Raw genomic sequence first — 26,520 nt, 5'->3', positions numbered from 1 at the left:
AAATTTATGATATTTTCCCTTACTGCAATAACTCACATACTCACTTTATATTGTTCACTTCAAGTCCACAATCTTCAAATTTTTACTAGTTTTTTGTTTAACCAAATGCTTTATTGATGTTGGTTTGATTAACGCCCGTGCATTCTCTTCTTTAGAATATAACGTAACGGGCTTGGATACATAACTATAATAGACCACCTTAGAATACAGTTTTGATTTTCCGTATCTAACGTTTCATACGTAGACTCTAAAAGGTTTGAAAAACATGTTGTGGTAAGCTGTATACATCAAACTACACAGAGGGAAGAAAAACAAAGAATATTTATTTCTCAAATTATTTTCTACAACTCAATGTATTTTTAAAATACCATCTCACATACTAAAAAAGTTATGGAATACTTTTTATAAAATATAAACGTATTAATTTATACAAAATATGAAGGATTGGATTTTATTCTTTTCAATATTTGAGTTCCGGCCTAATTATATAAGATATATCTCCTCCATGTACACAAACCTTTTTCAAAACAGCGCACAAAGAAGTTGATTTTCTAACTGAATTGGTTAGGTTAGACGCATGTGTTACGATTTGTGTTAAACATACTTGTCTTAAACATAATTTAAAACATTGATCTGCGTCTTTTACGGCCCTGTAAAGTTTTCTTATAGTCTCAGTAATAACTGTGTGACAAGTTATACCGTAGGTGGCAATATCATGCAGGAAATAATAACATTTTAATATTTCTAAGGAACGTGAGGAGGAGTTTAACACAAGTAACGTGCACGAAGTACAAACGCATCCAGAACTATAGTATTTAATTATATGACGTATTTACATAACTCCTCAAACACTGTGAAATCAAAAAAATGTTTTGTTGACAACAAATTAACCCCTTAATCATAATTTCAACAAACAGACAGGCTTCAGTCAAGGACAATCCAGTAAACAACAGGTATTGTTGACCACGGACCACCTCTGTGTTAACACAACACTGCAGTGATGGAATATCAATGTGTGGCGGCCATATTGTTTGTCCGTCTGTCCACAAATATCCCGCAATAACAGCCATTGTCCGTGTCAACAGGACCGAGTGCGCTCATGTCTCCAACAACCAGCAGCAGTGCCGCTGCCGTCTCGCCGCGCCGATACACTCGTACATCATTTGTTGTCATTTTACACATTTTTTATGAAGAGCATTTCGGCACTAAATAGATTTTTATTATTGTAAAATGAAATTATAATCAAATTTTCAGTCCTGTACGGTCAGTAAAGATTTACCTTTAAAATGTAGAAAGTAATAATATGACACTGTTTTATACTAAAACAAATTTAGTAAAGCATCTTAAAACACACAAGAACACAATAAAAAATGAATACTTACGTTTCATGTCTTACTATATCAGATTTTAACATGTTAAATGATTGCACTCAGGTTTTTTACAAATTTACTTATTCTGTGATTTTTCGTTGATATATGTTTGCCCACAGAACAATGTAAACCTGTTCTCAATGGTACTATATAGTATAAAATCTTTATGCCAAATTTCAAGTCTATATGTAGGTTCATTCTTGAGACACCTTGGAGAGAAACAGGCAGGCAGAAATTAAATTTTTGGAGTCCCTCAATTGGTAAGCTTCATTAACGTTCAGCCACTTTTGGTTCCTGTCATATATTTTTGTACATAATCGTGTAGGACATACACAAAAAGACAGTCAATGAAATATCATTACTACTGTATTTGTACAAGGAGCATTCATACCCGAAATCACGGAAAACTTTTTTTCATTTGGTAGCCAATAATGTCAAAATACACCAACATGTTGACTATTTATATAAAATTTATTCCTACTATTGGTAACAAATAATGTCAGGCCTCATTCGAATTAGTCAACATATGTAGTCCTTACAATGTATTAAATATATCCACACTGGCTGGATACATGCATATTAAATTATTCGGTACTTTCTGATTAATCGGACGCCAGCCAATTAGAACACGCTGCTGCCGCTATACGTTTTGGATAGCCTAAACAACGTTTTATAGAAAGTAAGGATGTAGTCGTTGAAGGGGCTGAGACTAATGCTTCCCTCTGGCCATGGCAACGAACGAAAACACCCGTCGAGATAATACTCATTTGTAAAGTCTTCTAGAGCTTCTGATCATGAATGTTTCAGAGAGCCGAAGATATCACAAGATAAAAACTACGTTAAAAGATAGAACGTACGAGCCACAGGTCGTATGCGAGTATAGCCATTCGGGCCAATAACCTTGACCCTGACCAACTAGGTGCGCGCCAATTACCATTGGTGAATAAAAGACATTCTACAACACGTGTTGTCAATTCACCAAGCCATAGCGAATGGGTGACCTTCGTTTAATCAGAAAAGACCCCTTACTCTAGCTATTTGCATGGACAATTTCAGAGAGATTTTACAGCCTATATAGTTGTAATAATGTTGAATATGTATGTACACTCAGGCTGATTATTTACTTAAGTGTTTACTCGTAAAATAATATGCAATCATCGTACTGATCTGTGTAGAGATTTCACAAAATTCCCAGATCTGTGTGGAGCGACGATCGCATAAAGTGTAGGGATTGTAGATCTAGTACAGATATCTTTTACATGGCTGCGCATCGAATAAACTTTTCAAACTGTATCTATGAGATATCCAGGAAGTCTGCACTATATCGCATTGTTTGAAGGCAGTATTCGACAACAATTTGAACCGAGTTTGAAACTGCGCATGCGCGGTCTTCACCACTTCCAGTGCTTGTTCCGTTAATATCTAAGTATTATTTTTATTAACTTCCTTCGTTGGGGTGTTTAAGGTAAAAAATGGTTTCTTAATCATATGATACAATACTAATATTTCAAATATTACTTTAATTCATCTGAGTATATTTTTATTACTTAACGTAAAAGGATTTCTAAAAACAAACTAAACTACATAAGTTAAATCCTTAAGAATAGTATATGAGAAAGTAAAATTAAAACATAGAGGTCCGCGGGGACAACTTTTGACAAGTTGCAAGATATCTATCTATCTCTTGTCTAATCTTTGATTATGCAGAATTTTCAGAGTTTATATATTTTTTAAATTATTGCCGTAATCATTTTCAACTTTTCAACATGAAATGCATCGGATGCAAGTAATAATATGTAATTCAATACTTACTCATTCACACTAATACATATGATAATAATGACAAAGAAGCCTTTGCAATACAAAAAAGAATTTGCAATACAAGTTACAAAGTTAAAATATGATTAGTTTTGATGTGTGATACGTAAACTATTGTAGCATTGTACATTAAATAGAGGCCAATCTAGTAATACAACATTTGCCCACAGAATAGGAAAACAGTTTGACCAAAGCTCTTCGGCTAATTGACTAAATGTAAACCACACACAAGCAAAATTTAAAAAGTGAGTTTGGGACAGATTTACAGGATAAATACTGAACAGATAGCTGGGGTGGCGGGAGAGGGGAGGCAGCGTCCACACAGCTTTGTACCACTTTGCATACATTATTTACTGCTGTGTGTGACAGTAGACTGAGCTCATTATGAATCTTTATAACATCGCTTTTGTTAATAAAAAAAGGTAGATGACGTAAAACACAAACCTCTTGTGGCTGGTTTACTTTCAAAGCGGTTGCCTTTACTTCGCATATACACACCATTAGTACCATTCAGTACGTTTCTTTGAGTCACTACAGAACACAATTTGTTTTATTTATTGTGAAATTATGATGTCACATTTTTTTGTTGAGGTGTCAGTATTATTTTTTATCAGTATTATTTAACCTTATTGATTCTTAAACGTATATTAAATTAATTATATCTAAGTATGTTTGTATAATGTGTGGCAATTACCAGCCTCCCAGCTGTCGAACAATAACAGATAAGACTATAAAACAAAACGACCTAAGGAATTGAAATGTTGAATGAAGTTTCTTTTCTATATAGGCAATACTGACGTCATTGATCGTACATGTCACTCTACGAGATTCGGCTGAGCGTTAGTGAATAATTTTACATTGGTCTTTTGAGTAACCATGATGGCAGCGGGTAAACACAGAATAAACAAATTTATATATAAATTGAGTACAACTGTATGTGATTTTAACATGTGACATATGGAGAGTAAAAAATAATGAAGTGTAAAGGTAATGTTATAAGTTGGTGATAAGGTTTGGTTTCAGCACACTCCAGCGTTGTACCTTCCCTAGCTCACCGGAATGTTTATTATTTTAACATTGCTAAGAAATAACAATTTTAATGTACCATATGGTAAAATATACCGAAAGATGTCATCTGCAGGTATTAAATTTTGCAAGAAATCATGGAATTTGGTTGAGCGTAATTGAAGTATGGTTGTATAATTGTTTTGTCTTTCTATCTACCGCAGGGGATGTCGAGAATGAAATGATCAAAGGATCTGAAATTTTGCATGCAACCTCAGTGAAATTTGGTACGCGACACGTGGTGCAGCGTACTCTTACCTTGTGGTTATAATACGGATAAGAACCTGACGCGAAGTCTATACAGAGTTTAGTAACTTATGAGTTTAATCGTTTTATATTTTAAATGAAGAGGAGGCTTTAATTTTTGTTCCCCACAATGTCATTAATTTGTATTCCTCACAATATCATCCTTCTTAGCTGATTCATACAAAATATAAAATAAATCCATCTTGCAGTATATTACTGACTGCATCTTATTGTTACAGCATCTGTAACGTACTACCCTTTAGTCATTTACACTGGATACCACATTATGTTTTTAGACTAACCAATAGTATTGTATATTACCATAAGGATTAAACAGACGTTAGCCTTAAAAGGATTAAGTATAAGTACTGTTTGTAAAGTGGCCATACATCAAAGTGTAAACCTATATTTGGAACTATAGCCCAAGCTAAACCTTCAATAGGTCATTCCCTGACTACTCCCGATAGATCCCTTTAAAACCTCATACGTACTGTAAATTGAACGATATTTTCCACAGACTACAATAACGTGAAAGTTCAATCAATTGACGTAGAAGAAACATGTGTTTATTTATGTTCATAAACTAAATAGTAATGTTAATATCAGATTCTGTTTTATTTGTCACTGCATGTTTAACTATTTTATAAACATAGTATACATATACAGAGATTACTAAAAATGCAGAAACAGATTTTAGGATATGGTTCCTTATGTGAGAATAAACAAAACAGTTCATCTAACAATATGGTCGTTTTCGCTTTGTATAACATTTGTCTGTCTGTCTGTATTTGAATAAAACAACCATAGCTCTGAAACTACTTATGTTAGGTCGTTTTAATTTTGTACGTTTGTATTTCCTAATAGGACAATAAGCACCCTGCATTACTGAACATGAATAAAGAAGTTACCAAGGTACACCCACCTTAACGCTCCTAGAATAAACAGAAAGTGTGTTTAAGAGACGATCCTCTAATCTACGCATGCTTAGGCGTGGTCACTACTGTTCAATATGTGTTAAAAGAGGTATTTGAAATAAAATATTTATAATTGTGAACAGAAACGTACTTTTACATGTAATATTGTAGCCATAAACACAACAGAACACCACTATAACCATTCACATGTAAATCAATACCTGAAGTCAACAATATTGGGTAACTGTTATTAATACAAATAATTATATGGCACGCTTGGCTGAAGTGACAATTACAACATCCTTCATCTTGACTACTGAAGCGTATGGAAAGAATACTCTTCAAATAGAACAGATTTCAAGAAATTGAATGAAATATCGGAATCTCAGTTAAAAAAGCAAATACCAGAGATGTTTCTGCAAATAATTCTAGATGACACTCTTGTCCTCTTCTCAGGCTAATCTTAACAAGCTAGTAGGCTAGTAGACTACCAAATTTGAAAACTCAATAATCTCTGCAGCAAGGTGAATAAGGTCCGATACAATGTATTCCTACATTTACGAGCATACAACATGAATTTACGGCTGCTCATATAATTGAATGACTTTATATCCTTTGTTAAATATGTTATAAGTACACCTTAAAAACAAGCAGAAAATGGATGATTAACCGGATTTGGAGACATTTGGAGTTTTCAATGAAATTAGATAGACTTGTTAAGTCAGCGTTTTTCTAATACTTTATTAGCTATTAAGAGTTTTAATTATTCCAAACACGTGAATGTTGAATATCCGGTAGGTATTCACTGATACCAACAAACGGCTCGCGCCATAATGCTTATAATTATAATAATGCGCCATAATATAATTTCCAGTGCGTCGCTGGACTTATACCCCTGTAGATCTTTCCAAATATTTCCTTCCTTACAGTGTCTATGTGAATAAGCAACATGTTTTTAATAAACATATACAATTTTCATTAGTAATATTTAATTTGTTTATTACATTTTATAATTGGAACTTTCCATAAATGGATGTTAAAGTAATGTCATTCTTTGAAATCATAACTGCTACTATCAATAAATCACATTTTATCTTTAACTATTTTTCTTTCTTAGACTTGATCACAAAATTGTCCAAGTTACTAATTTAAATGTGTATAAGCCTACACTATCGTGAAGTGATCAAACGTGTTTAATTATAATTCTGTCCTAAGGGAATTACAAAAGAATAACTTTTAAATTGGAAAAGAATACCCAAAAAATAGCGAAGGCAGAAAAAATTACATACTAATGATGAACTAGAGCGTTAAAATAGATAATTATATGTAATAGTGATATTATGGAGTTGAATTTTTTTATTTTTCCTTAAAATTAACGAATGACTTCCTTTAATACTTTATAATAAACTTATTGTTTCTTTAAGAACCTTAAAAGTTTACACGTCGATTTCTTCTTCGGGACAAGTGGATTATTGTAGAATAGTAACTATGATTTAAAAAGTAAAATGTTGCTGCGAGTTATTCTAAACTCAAATTACTATTGGTATAATTTAAAAAAGAAAGTTAGAAAATTAGTTACCTGTCATATAACTCTAAAGAGATACAGGCGGTCTAAGATTGTTTAAAATTAATTAAATTCATGTTTGTAGATGAAGTGAAAATTTGGATAGTTATATCAGCTTGCATTTACATTACGATATATTATACAAACTACGTGCTTTTTCAAATTTGCATTGCTTTAAGTGACTCGTTAATTATTGTTTATCACGTTCAAGCAGGACATTAATTGATATTTAGACCCCCGATTGGAATGGCTATTGATTTTATGATACAATTTTGAATATCATAATCTTTGACGTACACAGAAAGTATTAAATAACGTGAAGATAAAACGCAAGAAGATAATAAGTCAGAAATCACAATTCTCTAAGTTCCAAAACAAAGGAGTAGAAGCTTTAGGACATTTGAACCATGGAAGTAACATAAGGATAGAAAACTTCAAACCAGTCACGATAAAAAGTTGGTTTCTACCACTATCCCCATTAATTCATATACTACGAAACCAATATGACGTAGAAGTGTAAAAAATGAAATGAACGGACGTAAATTTCTCGGCGAAATGCACTAAGCGGAAAACTTCATGCCATCAGTAAAGAGGTGCCAGTTATATCCAATTTTGTGTTTGTGTTGAGGTTTGCATACATTACTTTCTGCTCAACCCGGCAAGCAGCACGGCGCTAGCCTACTGTAACTCATCCACACAAAGCTGGGCTAGCTCTTCTGTATTATCATCCACCCTGCATCACCAGCTAGTGCCAGTTTGGTGTTTGTGTTGAGGTTTGCATACATTACTTTCTGCTCAACCCGGCAAGCAGCACGGCGCTAGCCTACTGTAACTCATCCACACAAAGCTGGGCTAGCTCTTCTGTATTATCATCCACCCTGCATCACCAGCTAGTGCCAGTTTGGTGTTTGTGTTGAGGTTTGCATACATTACTTTCTGCTCAACCCGGCAAGCAGCACGGCGCTAGCCTACTGTAACTCATCCACACAAAGCTGGGCTAGCTCTTCTGTATTATCATCCACCCTGCATCACCAGCTAGTGCCAGTTTGGTGTTTGTGTTGAGGTTTGCATACATTACTTTCTGCTCAACCCGGCAAGCAGCACGGCGCTAGCCTACTGTAACTCATCTACACAAAGCTGGGCTAGCTCTTCTGTATTATCATCCACCCTGCACCATCAGCTAGTGCCAGTTTTGATGTTTGTGTTGAGGTTTGCATACATTACTTTCTGCTCAACCCAGCAAGCAGCACGGCGCTAGCCTACTGTAACTCATCCACACAGAGCTGGGCTAGCTCTTCTGTAATATCATCCACCCTGCATCACCAGCTAGTGCCAGTTCTAGTGTTTGTGTTGAGGGTTGCAAACATTAGTTCCTGACGAACTCAATAGGTGGCGTCGTGCTGCTATAATGAGCATTCCACATTCATCCTTTGTATTTCCCACTTAGAATTGTTTTATATGTTATATGCAATACCCGAGTCTCATGTAGGTTGTCAATTCTTCTCTAGCGTTATATCAAATTATATTTTTAATGTTTAATGGCACGGTAACTTTTGGTTAAAACCATCTTGACATGGAAAGCGAAACTTCTTTAAATAGTTGATCAATTGTAAACATAACCATCTGCTATCCATAATGAAGTGAACTTTTTCCTGAATTTTTATAAAGTGAAATAATGTTATACTTAAATGTAATAAAACTAAATGATTTATACATAATAATTTTTATGAATAAAAATATGTTTTGACTCGTTTGGTATTTTTATTTAAAATACTGAAATGATACTCCATTGCATAGGCAAACCTTTGCTTGCAGTTTTTTTTTTCTCTCTCACTCTCGTTATAACTACATTTACATTAATATGGACGAGTATATTCAATACTGTAGACATTATTTTGTTGGTTTATAATTTCAAAAATATGTCAGATAGGTATAGAAATTTGAAGTTGATTAATTTTCATTGTGTATTTGCATATTGGATTGAAAATAATACGCTACTAATTTAGCTGCATTGTTGTATTATCATCGTACACATATTTCCCAGATGAAATTTGAAGTATGTACCTATCGTTTATACAGATATCGGTAAGTATGACTATTTAGAAAGACTAAAAAAGAATTAAAGTTTAAAAATTTAAATACTTAAAAGTATCATAATATACTACTTTTTATTATTATTGCAATCTTTTTCCCAGTACTTAGTATATTTGAATAGGTTGTACATGCATTATAGTAAAATTCAATCGTACTTTAGGGACACAAATTTATTTACTATAGATGTAAATTCTGTTCCCAGAAGTATCTAGATTTCATTGGGTAAATTTGAAATGATCCATGCAGTATTGTATTACCTTTAGCAAACTGTGTAGCAAGGCACTGCACTAGGAGCCACAGTAGACAAGATGTGACAGCCCTTCCCATCGCGTTCATCTTCCTCCCGCGTCTGAAACAAAGTGTCTTATCTTAGTCATATAACGTCACAATGATTTCCCTACTGATTAGAGAGCTCACAAACTGTCTTGTTTGAAACTTCTCCGACTCCTCGGAAACTGCTTAGCCACGTTATGCTAGCATCATTTACCGGGAGCATTATATTAGACATACGAGTGTTTCGTATTTCACACTAATTGTACATTTATTTTTTCTAATACATTTATTCTGATATCGGTAGCGAAAAAAAGCGAAAACTACACATTACACTTAGAGAGTTGACACTGTATTCTAGGTGTCTCTGGTGTCGAAACGATGCAAAGGATTCGTTTTGAGCTCCTTCGTTGTTCGTCGCCGACTATTTTTGGATCCCTTCAGACGGGGATCACTGGATTTCTGGAGTCAAATCATATTTCAGGTGCTGCACGTTAGAGGAAGGTGAACTGGAGCTAAACTCAACATCTGACAATTGTCGGGATATAATAGAAAACTGCCATTAAAACCTTCATAAACACGCCACGTGCCATCTGAGAGCCTCTTTATATGCCCACGTGAAAACATAATTAATAACCCTTTTTCTAACAAGCCGGGATCATTTACCGAGCCTTGTGTGGAGGTGCCTTTGTGTGGAGGTGAATGACCGGAACAAACCCGCCCAACACAAAACCGTAATAGAACAACCCAGTGCTAGAACAAGAATGAATGCAGCTGCACTTCCGATTTCCCACACAAAAGTGATGCAGCTGTGCCAAAGACTCGGTGGCAATGGCAGAAACAATAGCTCCAGGTCTCTGTCACAGCTGTAATGGCGGTCGCTGTGACCTCTGTAGAGCATGGTGAGCCTTACAGGGCACCACTACGAGCTGTGTATCCGTGTGAAGCAGAGGGAACCGAATATACTTATGACAAATATACCCATTACTAAATGCTTTATCTAGAGGAAACCTTTGAGACGAGCTGTACTTATTTAACATAAGCAAGGAAACGAGCCATATTTCTCTTGTCTTGCATCCTTACTAAAACATGTTTTTTACGTATGTCTGTTTTAAATACTAACTGCCCGCATAGTTCATCGACAAAGTTAAGGGAAATATTACAAACCGGAATCGTCCGTAAGGAGCAATAAAACAATGTGATAAGTAAAATAAATAAACAGGTAATATTTTCCACACGACTAATCAACTTCGATCTCAACATTTTAAATTTAAAGAAAAACTACTGTTTAAACATATTAGCATATAGCATTATGCGAAAAGATTTACTTTACATAAACCGGTGAAATTTTGAAAGGGGGTTGTTTGATATTTACCTTCCGACGACTAACGCTTTGTCACAAGGAAATAGTGTATAATACAATGTACGCCACACCACGTCACGCAACAGGCTTCGCTGAGGTTACATTCAAATGTATAGCTCATATCTCTCGAGCTATCCTACAGATAGATATATGGACAAACAATCACAAAGAAAAGAAATTTTGTCACAATACTGAGTGATGTGAATTGTGTCAGTCAAACCCCACGGTTGAACATGATCCATGTATAACTTGTTTTTGTCTATGTAGAAATGAAGTTTCATGGAAAATATAAAGTCTACAGATGAAATAGTTCTCAGGATATCTTGCCACGTGATACAGTACATTTATATTATTTTTCATTATGTTGAGTTTCACAGCAGCTTTTATGTAATACAAATATGCGCATCAAGTGGCCAAAAGATAATTACATGTGGTAATCTAAAAGATCACCATTTATAAATCTCACATGACTGAGTATAGTTTGTTTACAAATTCCTTTCTTTTGTTACTTTATCGTTGCAATTATGGTTACCCATAAGATCTATGTAAAGATATTCAGTAACACTCAACCAAACCCCATGGAGTGACACGCACCATTATTAAACTCAGTGTTGCCTCTTTAAACTAAAGCTCTAAAGAAGCTTCGTGAAAAATTTCAAGCCAGTCGTTCTGTTCATTTTCGAGACATATTGCGGGCAAACAGACTGACAGACAGATATGAAATTTGTCTAGCCCCTCGAGCGTTCGCTAACGCTCAGGCCATAATACAGCTAGTACCGTCCATTGATTGTATTTCGCTGTACTTTAATTTATGAGGATCTTATAATTCACAATTACAGTATTTTTGTAACATATAATTGTAAACTAAATGTTACAACTCGTTTCAAACTCCTCTGAGATTTTCAAGGTAATATCCGAACCGCGGGGAATAATCGCAGTTTGTATGAAGTAGTTGGTACTACGCTTCACCTGAGTCATACCTTAACTAATAATTGAATCGGTACCAAGAACGGCTATTATACCATACAAACCAAAGTAAAATGCTATAAATATTCTAGTTATCACAAATAATCTTGTTTTGTGCCGTACATTTGACATTATTAATCATTATGATGGATAGCAAAGAAGTAAACTGTGAGCGATTGAAAACCAGTGAACTAACAAAGCTAATTTTATCACTTCGGAACTCTCGAAAATGAATCAACTCAATCAATTAGTAAACACTACGGCACATTGAGCAATTGTATACGTATTCCTAACAGCGGACGCAATCCCAGCGAAATTAAATAAAGGGCTGCATTTCTCTCGTAATAAATTTCCAATGCCCGATCGCAATGGCGATGTTTTCACCGGCCGACATGCTCTGTTAATTGAAAGTTAATTGCACAGGTCAATATCGGCCACAATGCGGCATTGTGTGGCCCACCCGGCCTCAATCACAGGGCTGTATTTACACATCAATTTGGTGAGAGGACATCGATCACCGCGGCCATTTTGTTTGTTCAGCATTCATACTTTCCTCTTCGGGGAGTAGCATAAATGAAAACTGAACTGTTATTTTTCCCTGTACTCTATGCAAATCGTTCCGGAGATATTATAACCTTTACGGACCACTAAACACGATGTAAATGTCCGGACTTTCGTGTGATTCCGCGAAACCGGTGTTTTGTTAATTTATGTAGATGTCTCGATTTACATTTCGCGATGTTACGAGGTGGAAAAACAAATCGTTTACAAATATTGTGAGTGCATGTGGCTGTGTTTACCTCAGGTAAACATTAGTGATGACATTCTAGGTAAATGTGAACAATTGGTTTAATCGCACCTGTGTTCTAACTCAATTACAACTGATACGAAATTAATGAGCTTCACATTTATCTGACTTAACAATGCTGATTCGGATATTAAGTGAAACACAATGAATCAATGAAATCTTTTACAAGAGTCGTACTGCAGTGGTAGTTAAGAAGTATCTAATGGAAGAAAGGGGTAAGGCTAGAGCCCGACAAGTACCCCGATACCCAGCCACCCTTATCACTTCAGATCAATAGACGCCATCTTGACTTTGACTGTAACACATCCTGCATTCACACCCCGCTCTCTATTTTACTTTCAAACATGTTACGCCGACACCGAGCTATTATGGTAATTTGTCACTCACTTATTCTTCGCACGATATCGTTGACATGTCTGCAGTTGCACGAGGAACCTTTCCACACGTGCATAAATACAGCTTTTCGCCTAGTTTAAAATATGTGGTTAATGTGCTGATTAAATTAACTGTGGCATTGATGTCAACTATTTTAACATCTACTTGATTTTGTACTACATTACAATTGATAATTTGATTAATATTTTGATTTCTTTGCCCAAGCAATTAACAGGTGTTTTAAAATAAAAAGTCAACGATGAATCAAGTAGACTAAAGATAATATTATTATGGAATATTATCATGCAACTAATTATTTAAATTGAAGTAAACATTTAAATAAATGATTTACGACGTCCTTGAGTCGCAAAATTGCAAAAACCTAAAACGGATACTACTAATACATATAAAAAGCTTTCAAAATAATACCTAAAATAACCCTGCTCCATAACGATATAACATTAGAGAAAACAAACTACAAAGGAATTTAAAGACGTTCTTCAATAGATGTATGATAATCAAAGGATAATGTTGTTATGGTTAATACTTATACTTAACAATTCACTCATATGTGAAATTAGTTATAAGCCTCAGATTAAGAGTAATCGGACACGTGTGGTAAAGAACACAGAAAAAGGAGGACCATGAATGTGGTAGAGTGATAAAGCTGAGAAGGACATAAGTATATTGGGAATTTCAAGCAGCTTCAAGAAGTTTCTGCTAAAAACCAAAATTAAGAGTTTTAATGCAGACATAAAAACTCTCAAAAGATCTTATAAGCTGTTTGAATCGCTGAAACTTTTAAGAGGATACTGAACAAGACTTCTGTCGAAGAGTCAAAAGTTTACTTTCAGCCTATATAGTATACATACCTAATGCACTATGGATCGAGATATCCTTTGATTTGCGGCAGAAAATATTTACAGTATAGAACTCTCATCTTTTGTAAAGATTTTAATGTCAGAATGACTAATAAGCTCATTTTGAGTATTAAAAGTTCCAAAAATAAAAAAGTCTAAAGAAACTTGAGTTAATGATAAGCTGATATGTTTAAAATGCAGGATCAGATATCACTGTGAATTTTAGAGTGAATTTATGAATCGTAATTCTGAGTAGATGGATATGACTCCCTTTATATCGAATTTATTAATTTGTAGAAAACAATAAAATGGTATATTTTTGGAATTATTTTTATTAAATATTATAATAATAATATAAATTCAAATAATAAACAAACCGTTAATTAGAATAACTAAAATTCACTTCTTTAAGACATTTTCGTCAAATTCTAAAGTAAGAGAAATTTCTAAGAAGAGATGAACCTCTTATATAATACCTCTTATATACAGTTCATGCTTAACAGTAATCATCACTATCTATTTACTTATTTTCCAAACACGTGATTGAATTATGAAGGCAGATTATGTAATATCTCCAGAAGGTTGAAGTTATGACTCCTTGTAGTTGTAGTTTAAGGATAAATTGAATTCTATATTTCATTGATAACGTAACGGCATTAATTTTTAAGGAATTATAAAAAATCGCATTAGTAAAAAAACTATATATACAAAAATACATAAGATCTGAAATGGTATTATATGCATATCACTTTAATGATGCAACACACACTTAATAAACCTCATTCTTTACAAAATGGTGGCAGTTAAAATAACATCAATATTGAACATTTCAACGTTCACTATTTTGTATAGGATCAGAAAATAGAGCAATTTGAGTATTGAATTTCGGTTATAAAAATTCATTATAAAATCAATATTTGTATGTTTTCAGACACTTTACACACCCTACATATTACTCCAATATAAAAAAAACTTTTTATTTAGATATCAATAAAAAGAAAAAAATATCATACACTCACTTATTGTGTACAAATAAAAGATTGTAAAAATAATTAGAAATATTAGGGTTTGTTAAAAAATTATAATGTATAAGGTTATTCAATGAGATTCCCCGTAAAAGTGTAATTGTTGGAATAGTTCTATAGAAGACATTTGCATTACCAAACATAAACGGAACCATGGATGAAATCAATAATATTTTTGTTGATATTAAGTAATATGATACATAGATTATTAGGTTTGTTCCAGAATATTATTAGGAATAATAAATAACAACAAAAATTAATAGACTTTAGCTCGATTGTGTGCATTAACTTGTTTATATAATATATTATGACTAAAAACTAAAAAAACTATTTATTTTTATTACATTTTAGTGACTCGAACATGTGTTTTACTACAAAAATGGGTTTGCTTGCTTATTGTCAACTATATTGTGTATAACAAAGTCATAAAAGGATGAAGAGTTCATGAATAAGTAATACTTAGATCTGAGAATGTCTCCTCTTAACCGTGTTTTAATGCTAAGTATGCTTTCTACGTTCAGTCCTACATACCTGATGAGCTGAAAACACGACTTTGCTTTAAAATACCTTCGTTGATGGCATGTTAAGTTGATTGCTTTGAGTGTATGCCACCGTTATGTCGCTCTGTGAATAGCGAGGTCGTTTGGCAGTTCTACAAATGTTAAAAATGAAACTCCTCCATATCTTCAAGTGGTATTGATTACTCGTAGATACACAAAAATGAATAAACATATTAATATATATAAATACAGAAAATCTTTTTGACTAAAAACGTTACCAATCTTCTATCTAAAGTAGCATAGTTCTATTTATTAAAAATAAATAGGATATCTTATACTTTTTATTGTGAACTTCTATATTTTAATGAAAATATTTTAAAATAATATCGTTAAATCAACATCATTCGAAAAACAATTGTAAAATCTGTCTCAAATGAATAAATAATATTATATGTCTAATAATAAAAAACTCAATATTAATAACAATTCTGTAAATAATAAATAAAAATTAAACCCCTTTCTTATCTTTTCATTATTTTATGATTTCAAAACATTTTTTATTGAAATTTAATTATTTTAAATGTATAACACTTAGATTTACATACATTTTCTTAAAACTCAATCATAAATTTTAGTTTTTTATTTAAAGACTAATGAATAAATACCTAAGTGACAAAAAGTCAATTATTGCAAACTAAACAAAATCACCATATTCCAAAACAATTCGTTACATTTGAACTCAATTTTTTTATATTATACAAACTGCAGTTGTTTGTATATAAATACTAAAAATTATTTAAGAATAATTGTCACTGAATTACAAATTATTGTTCTAATAATTTTGTGAATGGATGCAAGTGTAGCCGTCGAGTCTTCCAACAAATGTAAGTGCCGTCGCACAGTTGGCGGTAAAATTCCCGTTTGGTTCTCAATAAACCCTAGCATGTTACGTGGGTCCTTTTTCTTGTCTTCAGCTCCTTTGGTAAGGTGTTTAGCTGTATGGAAGCTTTGTCCTAGAATGGAAATTTGTTTACTTAAGCCAATGTCCAGTCGTTTCAAACATTTTCAAGCCCTTTTCTTAGCTAGCCAAGATTTCTTAGTGCCAAGAGAAAACTGTCCAATGAAAATTTATTTGATAAAGAACAAATCTTTGAAACCAATAGATGTCTAGTGTTATTCTATTACTTCACTGTCGTATTGTAAAACATATGTTTGTAAGAACAGATTACATATTATTTCAGTCCCTTATACGTAACTTCTGACTTGGAGTATTTAAGCAAATTCTGTTTCAAATCTAGGCTATTGCCGTGAATATATACTCAAAAGTTTTACAAATACTAGTATATAGAATGAGAAACGTGGGATGTTTTTGTTCTTAAGAGAAACTTTAGGGCCTTAAATTCAATTATATTTATTATTATGTAATTTACAAGGGCCAAGATTTTAACTAAAATAGGTAACAGTATAAGCAATTGTTTTAAAATAGAAACCCAAAATATCTTATACTAACCCTTTTCTTTAAAAATACTTTTATATAATCTTGTAATTACACTAATATGTCACGTCTCATATAAATTATTCTCTAAACACTTAAGTGCAGAAATTAATTAAGGATGTTACGTTCTCTGTCAGAACAAAAGTGCACATAGGAAATATGTATTTAGTAAGTCACGTGACACTCCAAGTCCATTGTTCCCGAAGTGTAAAGCCTTAATGCTGTACACAAAGACAATTTCGCCTGCTGTAATCTGTCTAAAGTTGAACAATTACGGAAAGTGAGCAGGAGGGAGGGAGAGCAACTGAGAAAGTATTAATAAAATCGCCTCCCCCTGACGCGTTGTGACAATCTTGACGTTTAATCGTGTAAAAGGCCAAATCGACCAAGGCAAGTGTAGGGTTACACAGTATTGTCTGCGTACCCGACCCTAACACGATCAATACATGCACTCCGGCTTGATCCTGGGAACCCACATCAGCTCCCACTATATGCTGTAGAATGAGGTTAGTTAGACATTACAATCTTTCACTATAGTCACTGTCCCTTCATTAAATCATCAAATTTCAGTAATAGGTTTAGAAACAACTGATTCCTTTTGAAATACAATTTTGAAAACCAAAGTGCAATACTAATTTTCTAGTTTTTATTAACAAAATTCTTATCACGTAAACTCACAAAAGAACATAATGTTTTCATGGAAAACCACCAAATAATAATGGTAACACACTTTTATCTTCACACTAATGGTCCGAGATAGTTAGATAACTTGTTTTGAAACACAGATTCCCTCTAGCCTGCTTGTTTCTTAAGACTTCGTACTCTTTACTTTAATTGTCTTTGAGAAAGTATTCACACCTAAACATTCAAAAATACATAACTGGGAAGGAGAGCTAATATTGAAGACCGAAATAGTTTTACCTCATTATTTACACAATAGTGTTATTTATATTCACCTTGGCAACAATCTTCTTCCCTCCTTTCCACCAAACAGGTTATCCCACTTTCCCCATCCTGCTTCAACACTTTATTTTTATCTGTACTCCCTTTATTTCTATCTATACTCTTCCTCTTTCCACCAACCAGGCTCTCCTAATATTCCGATCCTGTTCCAACACTTTCTCTTTATCTCTACTCCCAATATTTCTACGTATGCCCCCATATTCCCACCAACCAGTCCTCCCATTTTCTGCTTTTGCTCCAAATATTTCTCCCTTGATCACTAACTTTATCACCTTTATATCTCCCATCCTCTTTCTCTACCACTACCCCGTCCCTTTTTATCCTCCTGTAACTATTTCTCTCTGTTATCATTATATTCCATTGTTTCCATACGCCTCCCTTGCTTATTCTCTGTTCCTCTTTCTCTACCATCGTTACGCTCCTCCTCACTCTTTCTCTCCCTCCCTCTTTCACTTTTTCTCTCTCTCCCTCCCGCCAAAGCATGTGAACCCACTATTTTTAAGTGCTGATCTGTAAGATAATGTCTGCAAACCAAATAATATTATTAATATCCATTCTGGGGAGTATTCTCACCCCCTTTCTTCCCCTCCCTATTTCCTTGCTACAAGTAAGCTATCGACCTGTCGATTAATGCCTTCCCTTTCCACAGTTCTCTTTCCTTTCTTATCCCGCTTTCTTTTCATCGCCCCTTAGAATATTAAGTTAGAAAGATATAATACCCTATCCATAATAAGGTAGATAAAGAAAGTATCCAGTAACGATGAGGAACGGTAAATAGTTCAAACACAAATCAATCCGAGACCTGAGCCTGAAGTAATCGCTGTTTACACTGCAATATCCCAAGACCAAATAGAAACCGATTGCGGATTGAACAGCCTCTAATATATTTACTTTGGGCCCCAGTGGGAAATAAGCTACCCACTATTACTCTTATGGACAACTTTACATTTTCTTATGGATACCGATCACCGATTCGGCATTTAAATGTCACCGGTTATAATAACAGTTAGCTATATATCTCTTACATTATTATTTTGGGTTTCATTACTGTTTTCTTGAAATACACAGGTAGTGGAAAAGTTTTTAATGTGCTAGTTTTGTTGTAGTTAATTCCAAATTACTGTTGAAAATAAAATAATGCACTCGTATTTACTACAAGATAAAATACCTTTACCTAACACAACATAACATTACCAGTTCTCATATTAATAATAAAACTTAACGTCTGTAAACAGCAAACAACCGTTTCTTTCGATTATGGCTTAAAACTTCTAAACTGTTCCGATAGGCGATTTGTCAGCTCCCCAATGCATACGTTGTCAAATTTTATACTGGATGTTTTTTAAGATATCTCATCAAGATTAGACATGGTGACCTGACCGGACATTCAGTGTGAACCCTCACGACAAATAAACGCTTAGAAAACGCTAGGGGGTGTGCACCTGCCTATTGTATAGGGATAGGCCCCTCTCTTGTTGAAACCAGACTGCGCGGAAAGCGCGAACTAATGGCAAAAACTGTGTTCAACAAATACCGATAGATTTAACCTGTTATAGCAACCGTGCATAACATGCTTCCCTAACATAATAGTGGTAAATGTATTTAAAAACCATTGATATGTGACCTTCGAACTTTATTGTCACTCCAGTAGCGACAGTTTACTCCAGAAAAGGCTGGAGAAATAAGATAACGAGGCGAAAAATAATAAGAAGTGCTGCCTATTGCCTCTTGTATTTTGCTATGTAAATAATGGTTTTGTTTCAACCGGTAACAACATTACCTTTTAGATATAATGGTACAGTTACTGGTATTAGGAGCAACAAGGGCAAGAAAGAACTTACAATAGAAGAAATCATACAATATTAAAGTTATACAATATTATATTGTTGACAAATATCTTTAGTTTCAATTTACAAAATAAATAAATATGAGCCACTATGTTTCTTGATTTAATATGTAAAAATATTGTAGAGTAATTGGTTCTCGTTCACAAAGGCCTTAATTCTGGACGGACTTTATTATTTAGATCCGGCTAAGGGCATTTAATTTTCTTAAACATACCTTTCACTTAATATCAACCTCGACTTACGTTGAAGAATACATAACTTATAATAGTCCAATGAAAAGTGTATGCAGTATTAAGTAACACTTAACTGCAGCTTTGTTTAATTTTATTTAACCCATAGTATAATATTTTTATATTTAAAATATATTTTCTGTAGGTTTTTCCATAACGTTTGAGGGCATCGAATAAAAGATTAAAGACAATAATATCAAAGTGCGCTCATACTGTTTACAATGAATTAAATTATTATTTAGTGAACAGATTATTTGCCTTTTTAATCTTTACGATTTGTAGCACATAATTTAAAACTACTGAGGGTAAAATTCAATGCACTGATACATTTCTTGCCACAATGATTGTTATTAGTTATATACATTATCTATAATACATATCGAACCTAAGATAAAAATAGTGTTAAAACTAAAGAAGAAAGGTCGGCATATAACGTAGGCTATATACAACAAGATAACACAGTCACTGCTACCACCACCCACTTCCTGTATATGTGTACTTCCGGTGGTCACGCTATGTACATACATATCCGCTTCCGTTGATGTATGTAAATTTTTACTTTTATACGCCATAAAATGTTATTCTGCTGTTAATAAGTCTTGCAAAGTAAACTAGGTCTTATTGCCAACATTTTCCTCTCGTTCAAAGTTCAATTAAATGACCAAGAACTTTTTGTTGTAAACAATATAGTTGCCTGGAGTTATTTTAATGACACTTCAAATAGTATTTCTTATTATTATAAGAGTCATTAAACCTAACTAGTAGTTTTTGTATAAAATTCGTTATTGGTGTTTTATTACTGTTTGTTTTGTGACAAAAATTATTGTTTATAAGAATGTCGATTAACTTAAATTATAAGTTTTGAAATAATGGTTCACCGTTTTTCAAGTATGGTTTGATATAAATTGACAAAATTTATGGTCGAAAATTTACTTTGAAATACAAAAAAACGTATAAAGTAAATGACATTTAGACTGTATTTCCTAGGTCATAAACCTTGTCTCTATAAATTTAACACCATATGTAGAATTCCAGAATACTTTAGTTAACTTTCTTTCGATAGTGCGGTATATTATAATAAATTATTTGTAAGTCAATAACCAGCTCTTGCATTTAGATTTAGAAGTTAATACGCAACCAAGATGGTTTTATTTCAAGGCGTAATTTTTTATCCAAGTGGCCAAAATTACGACAATCTAAAAAGGAGTAACAGCTGCGTGCCATTTCATATACATGTATATTTCAAAAATGTAGTTTATCTATTATCGTATATTTATGTTATGTACCATAAATTCTATCTTCTGTTGTCACTTTTTAAATCCAATGGTTCTACAAAAATAACGAACAAGTTTAAAGTTTAAGGTGTATGTATTATCTTACCACTTCTCGTAAAATTAAAGTTCGCTAAGCATTTAAACAAAACTACTATCTTTAAGTCTTTAAATGCTGAAATCAACTACGACTTTTTGTTTCATATCAATAACCTTAGTTTATAAAAATTGCCGCTTATTTTAGTTTTTTTTTCAGATATTACAATAAACACTCCATTCCATTATTCGAACGGTTAAAATCCTAGTTAAAATACGATATAAAAGAAATTATGTTCAAATACACACTGTTGAAATAATTTTCCTTGTAGAGCCAAAAATAAAAATGTAAAACATCCATTGTTTGCAAATATTCCCGATTAACACGTTCAAGATTCATATTATGATCAGCACTGAACCGTTTAAATTTTAGTTTTTCGTCTGCGAAAAAAAACTACTAAACAATATAAAATTTCCCTTCTCTTCTCGCATTTTTGGGAAGAATAAATTGAACGTTACTATCATTAGGTAGCAAGATATCACACCACATTTAAAAAACAAATCTTCCATCGAAGTGTTGATTTGTTTGAGAGGATGATTAAAAGTTAATTTCATGACAGCTGTAAGATGGTGCACCCATTAAATAAATGAGAGATGACAAAACCGTACACGAAAAGGGATGTTTGGTTCAAAGGAAACGGGACATGTAAAATGGCGTGACTGGCGGAAGTAAAAGCCCCAGACATGCCATGAGCGGCAACATTCGGCTCTGTATGTGCCTCCCGCACGCGTTATCATTTATTTTATCTTTCTTTATCTTGTGTCAACACGGACAGCATACTGTCGGAGATTTAGGTCACAAAACTGATTTCAAGATGTTTCTTCGCGTGAGTTGCACAAGAAATATTTTAAATTTACGTCCTGTGAAATTCTATTAGCTCATCTATATTACACTTATGTATTATCTAATATTATACATATTAACTCAACCATTACTTAGAATATTAGCAGTTGTATTATTGGATATGTAAAAATAGTTATTGTACTTTAAGAGTTCCAGGTTCAAATGATTTTACAAAACATATCATATTGATTCATGTATTTATAACTTTCCGAAAGGACTAAGGTTATGGGTTGTAATCTGCAAAGGTTACAGTGGGCATACAGTTCTGCATTATATAAAAGGTTTTACATACGGTGTTTGTACGTATCATAAATCATATTTATTTCACGTACATGTAATGTTGAATTAAATGGACTGCTTTCATATGAATGGAAATTATTAACTTATAATTATTGAGATCACTGTCAGTGCCAATAATATGATAAAACATGGTAGTTTTAGCTCCTTAATTAATAGCCTCTTTCTGATTGTAGTTGGTTTATATCGAATGACTCCTTTATAGAACGCAATAATAAATAAAAATGTGTAATCTAATACTGTATGATTATTTCAGTTTTGAACAACTAAAAAATCGGTGACTACGATGTTCTGGACTCAATCTCTGGTTGAGTCAGTTATTTATAGCTGTAATGGCGTAAAGTATTTTGGTTCCTGTCTCCAACTGCGCATAATAAAACCAGAGTAGGAATGACACCAGAACATGCGATAGGTAATGAATTCTTACATTTATTATAAACGTTAAAAGATAGTTCATTTGATTTCCTATTTCAATTTTTTTATTCTATTTTTTATTTTTATTTCAATAGTTTTATTTTTTTGGTCCTAATTGTTAAAAAAAAATTATTTTTTCTTGAAAGAATATCAAAACTACTGTCCTGAAATAAATCATCGGCTTTTGAAGTAATACTCAATAGTAGGTACTTAGAAAGAAATCTTAAATTGATTATATCATGTTTTTATTTACATTGCCTTATAAATAAACTAGTAAAGACTAAAGGTAGTTCATAATTGGAAAATGGATTTCTTTTTAAAGATTCCATTCATTTGAATGCTAATAACACAGTAATAAACTGAAATTCAAAAATTTTCAACCTATATTTATTTAGAGAAATTTAAACATTCTGTTATGCTTTTCACTTGTAGTCTTTTTTAAACTTAGGATATATTAAATATTATACATTTCAAAAGTGAATAAAACTAGTAAGTATGCCTGGATCATAATACTACATTATTGGTATATAAATATGTTTTGAGAATGTTGCTACTTAAAAGACTTTCAGTAACATCATGGTGGGGTATTGAATAATGTTCAAATATTCGGTCAAATTCGCCTAAATAGCTTCTCTGCTTTAACACGCTAAGGTGGGCGTACAGGAGTCATTCCTACATAATATAAATAGTGCGTTCTAAAAAGAAAACCATATTTATTCAATGTAGGTGCAATGTAAAATGTACCAGACTAGTTCAGCTACTCATTTACTGAAACTCGTTCAACAGATCGTCCTAGATTGACCTGCAGTGGATTGTGGGTCGCCCTCTCCGTTGTTCGCCACTTAACATTCTGTGGCACCGAAATGCCTTGCATTTAAACTACATTAAATCCCTTAACCTGCTACAATGTTTGAAACGACACCCATCCAATTTAAATAAACTTTATTGAAAGATATTGTATATTACTTATCATGTTTCTTAAAACGTTTGTTGTTTTACACTATTAGAAAGCAAATTTAAAATGAACTAAATTTTGGTCAGATGCTTTAATAAAATCCCTATATCTCATTTTGACTTATTAATGAAATAGTTTCTTAATATTGAATAAAATAATAAAAATTATTTTTTCAAAGAGAAAAAATAAACATGTGTAGGAACATAACCGACGTTCACCTGTTGGGGAGGTCCCCCCATCATTTTAAGAGGGTTTAAGACTGTTTGTAATATACGATGCGAGTGCAATATCATATTGTATTTCATATTTTAATCATATAGACACGTTTATCATATTAAAATATAAAAGCACTATTCCCTACTCTACGAAATAATTAGACCTGAAATGACGTCAGTCTTTTGATGACGAGGTACATGCTCACACACACGCACACCCTCACAACAGTTTACTTTAGCAATGTAAGTAGAAGTAATTCAAATGCTTCCCAGTTGCCCAAACTTTCCACGTGTGTTCTTGAAAAACTAACGTGTAATAGCATTCCACGACACAAGTATAGTTTATTCGAGACCTCAAACAAATTTACAAACACAATAGCTACAATTTGGTAGTCAGAACAATTGGTATTCAAATTAAAACAATAACTAATTACTGGGCTTGCGTGCGACACGAGTATTAATCGATATCAGAAGCGATCAAATCTGGCTCGTATTATGGCCCATAAAAGACACTCACTTCGGTTTATAGTCCCTGTTTTATAGCACTAATAGTATACTACATTCCTTGATTGCATATTTCCGCAAAGTGAGTAATCGCTTACCATTACTAACTTCGCAGTAACCTTCTGGAAGTATAAACTAACAGTATTTTAATATAAGATATTTAAAAATGTCAATAAACCTAATTGTAGAGATATGTTTTGTTTTTGAGAAACAAAATAACATCCTACACCTGTATTTGACATATTCGGGACGTAATTTATTTATTTATTTTATTTATTTATTTATTTCCAACGGCAGCAGCCAATTTACAAAGACAAGCATAGATGGTAGAATATAGCGGAAAATAAAATTAATACAATCAGATGAAAAATCTACATAAAGTAACAAAATAGGTATACAAAAATTTGAGTATCCAAAGATATAACAAGTTATAAATATCCAAAACATAACAAAAAATAAAAATAAAGATTAACAAACAACAATAATTACTCAAGTATGGAAACAACTCAGAAAATTAATCCAAATAAATTGTACTTTACATAAAAAAACAATAAAAAACAACTAAAGTATAGGTAGATATCAACAAAAGTAGAATAATAAATAATTACGTAAAGGAAAAAACATTTATAAAAACTCTCTGTGCAACAGGAATGTGCAATTTCATTTTAAATATAATTCTACAATTACACTATTTAAAACTGAAGATGTAAAACTGTATAATAATAATAATAATAATAGTTCCTAAGATACACGTTAAAGGATGTTTCAAAATAGGTTATAACATTTTATATATTAAGTCTTTTTTCAGGTTGATATTTTCATAAGATGCTGCATAAACTAAGGAAGCGTTTTTGTGTATATTGATCGTTTACGCCGCTGTAACTCATAAATTCTGAGTGCTATCAGGCCTCTCGCTCAAACAAAATGGCGGTCGTAGGCCAGATTTAGTGGTAAGTAGTATTTTTACATTACTTAAAGATAAGCAACGGATTTCTTTAGCAAAACACCAACTTTGCATTAACTAGCATATCATATAAATCACATTGTATAAATAGCTACAATATATTTTAGTAACTTATACGGTTATTTAGAAAATATAATTACGTTTTCATTGGATTGTACATAATTACAGTAAAATATCAGTCAGAAAATATCTAAAATAACACATGGATCCAAGCAACATAAAACTATATGAATACTGCCTTTAATACCGCGTAACTGTCTATTAATACATAGGTCTTTGTGTCTCGTTGTAACCAGTAGTAAATTTATAACCGTATAACAACAAGTTATAACTCACAAAATAAGGCAATAATGCACGCACACACACACTCACACACACACACACACACACACACACACACACACACACACACACACACACACACACACACACACACATACACAGTAGTATAAGCCTGACGTCTTCCTTATTTAATGTTTAAATCAGTCACAATTAAAATTTTCATACTAGAAACCGATCTTCTATACTTATGTGAAAGTTGAATAATATTTCTCAGACCTGTGCGACTTTTAAACAATATATCTCATCTAAGTGAGTTAAACAATTATTTATTTGTTACAACTCAGGCTTACAATGATGCCTTATTTGGTACGATAAATATTGACAATACACCTATTTCATTTATTTTCACTATAGTTTTATTAAAGAATTTTTTTATTATTGTTTTATTTTTTATTGTTGCTGACATAATCCAATAACGGTAGTTTTAAGTGTTAAACACTTACTGTTCTAATGAGTCACCAATCAAACCTAATCAGATATCAATTTTTTTTAAAGACTTCAGCCATCACTTTTTTAATTATTAATCTCACTTTAATAAAAGGGTCTTAAGTTGTAAAATTGTATATTTGTAAAGTCAATTTTCATTTTCTCCCTACAAACTATTATATACTTGCAAATGTTAAAATACAGATCATGTCACTAATATGATGAGAAAAAGGTTTGAGAAAGAAAAGTTATTTAGCGAACAATGTAAGGGCCAAAAATGTATAAAGTGAAATTCATTATAATAATTATGTACCACTTATATTTATAAAGGTGGGTATTATAGAATATTTTAACTAATAAAGTTTTTCATAAGGAATCCAACACAAAATAATAAACGGAGCTGAGCTAGAACAAGCACA

At 32.6% G+C, this 26,520-nt stretch overlaps 1 protein-coding gene across 2 annotated transcripts in view; it reads right to left on the bottom strand.

Annotated features, from left to right (window-relative positions):
• Positions 1-26,520, bottom strand: part of LOC124360369 — a 354,556-nt gene that overhangs the window by 285,315 nt on the left and 42,721 nt on the right. For both annotated transcript variants that reach the window (XM_046813951.1, XM_046813942.1), the window contains exon 2: positions 9,329-9,420. In XM_046813951.1, coding sequence (XP_046669907.1) covers positions 9,329-9,407 — 79 coding nt within the window. In that variant the 5' untranslated portion in view covers positions 9,408-9,420. The remainder of the gene's footprint in view (positions 1-9,328; positions 9,421-26,520) is intronic.

The sequence above is a fragment of the Homalodisca vitripennis genome, chromosome 1 (genome assembly GCF_021130785.1).
Source record: "Homalodisca vitripennis isolate AUS2020 chromosome 1, UT_GWSS_2.1, whole genome shotgun sequence".
Lineage (NCBI taxonomy): Eukaryota > Metazoa > Arthropoda > Insecta > Hemiptera > Cicadellidae > Homalodisca > Homalodisca vitripennis.
This window is presented reverse-complemented; position numbering and strand designations above follow the sequence as displayed.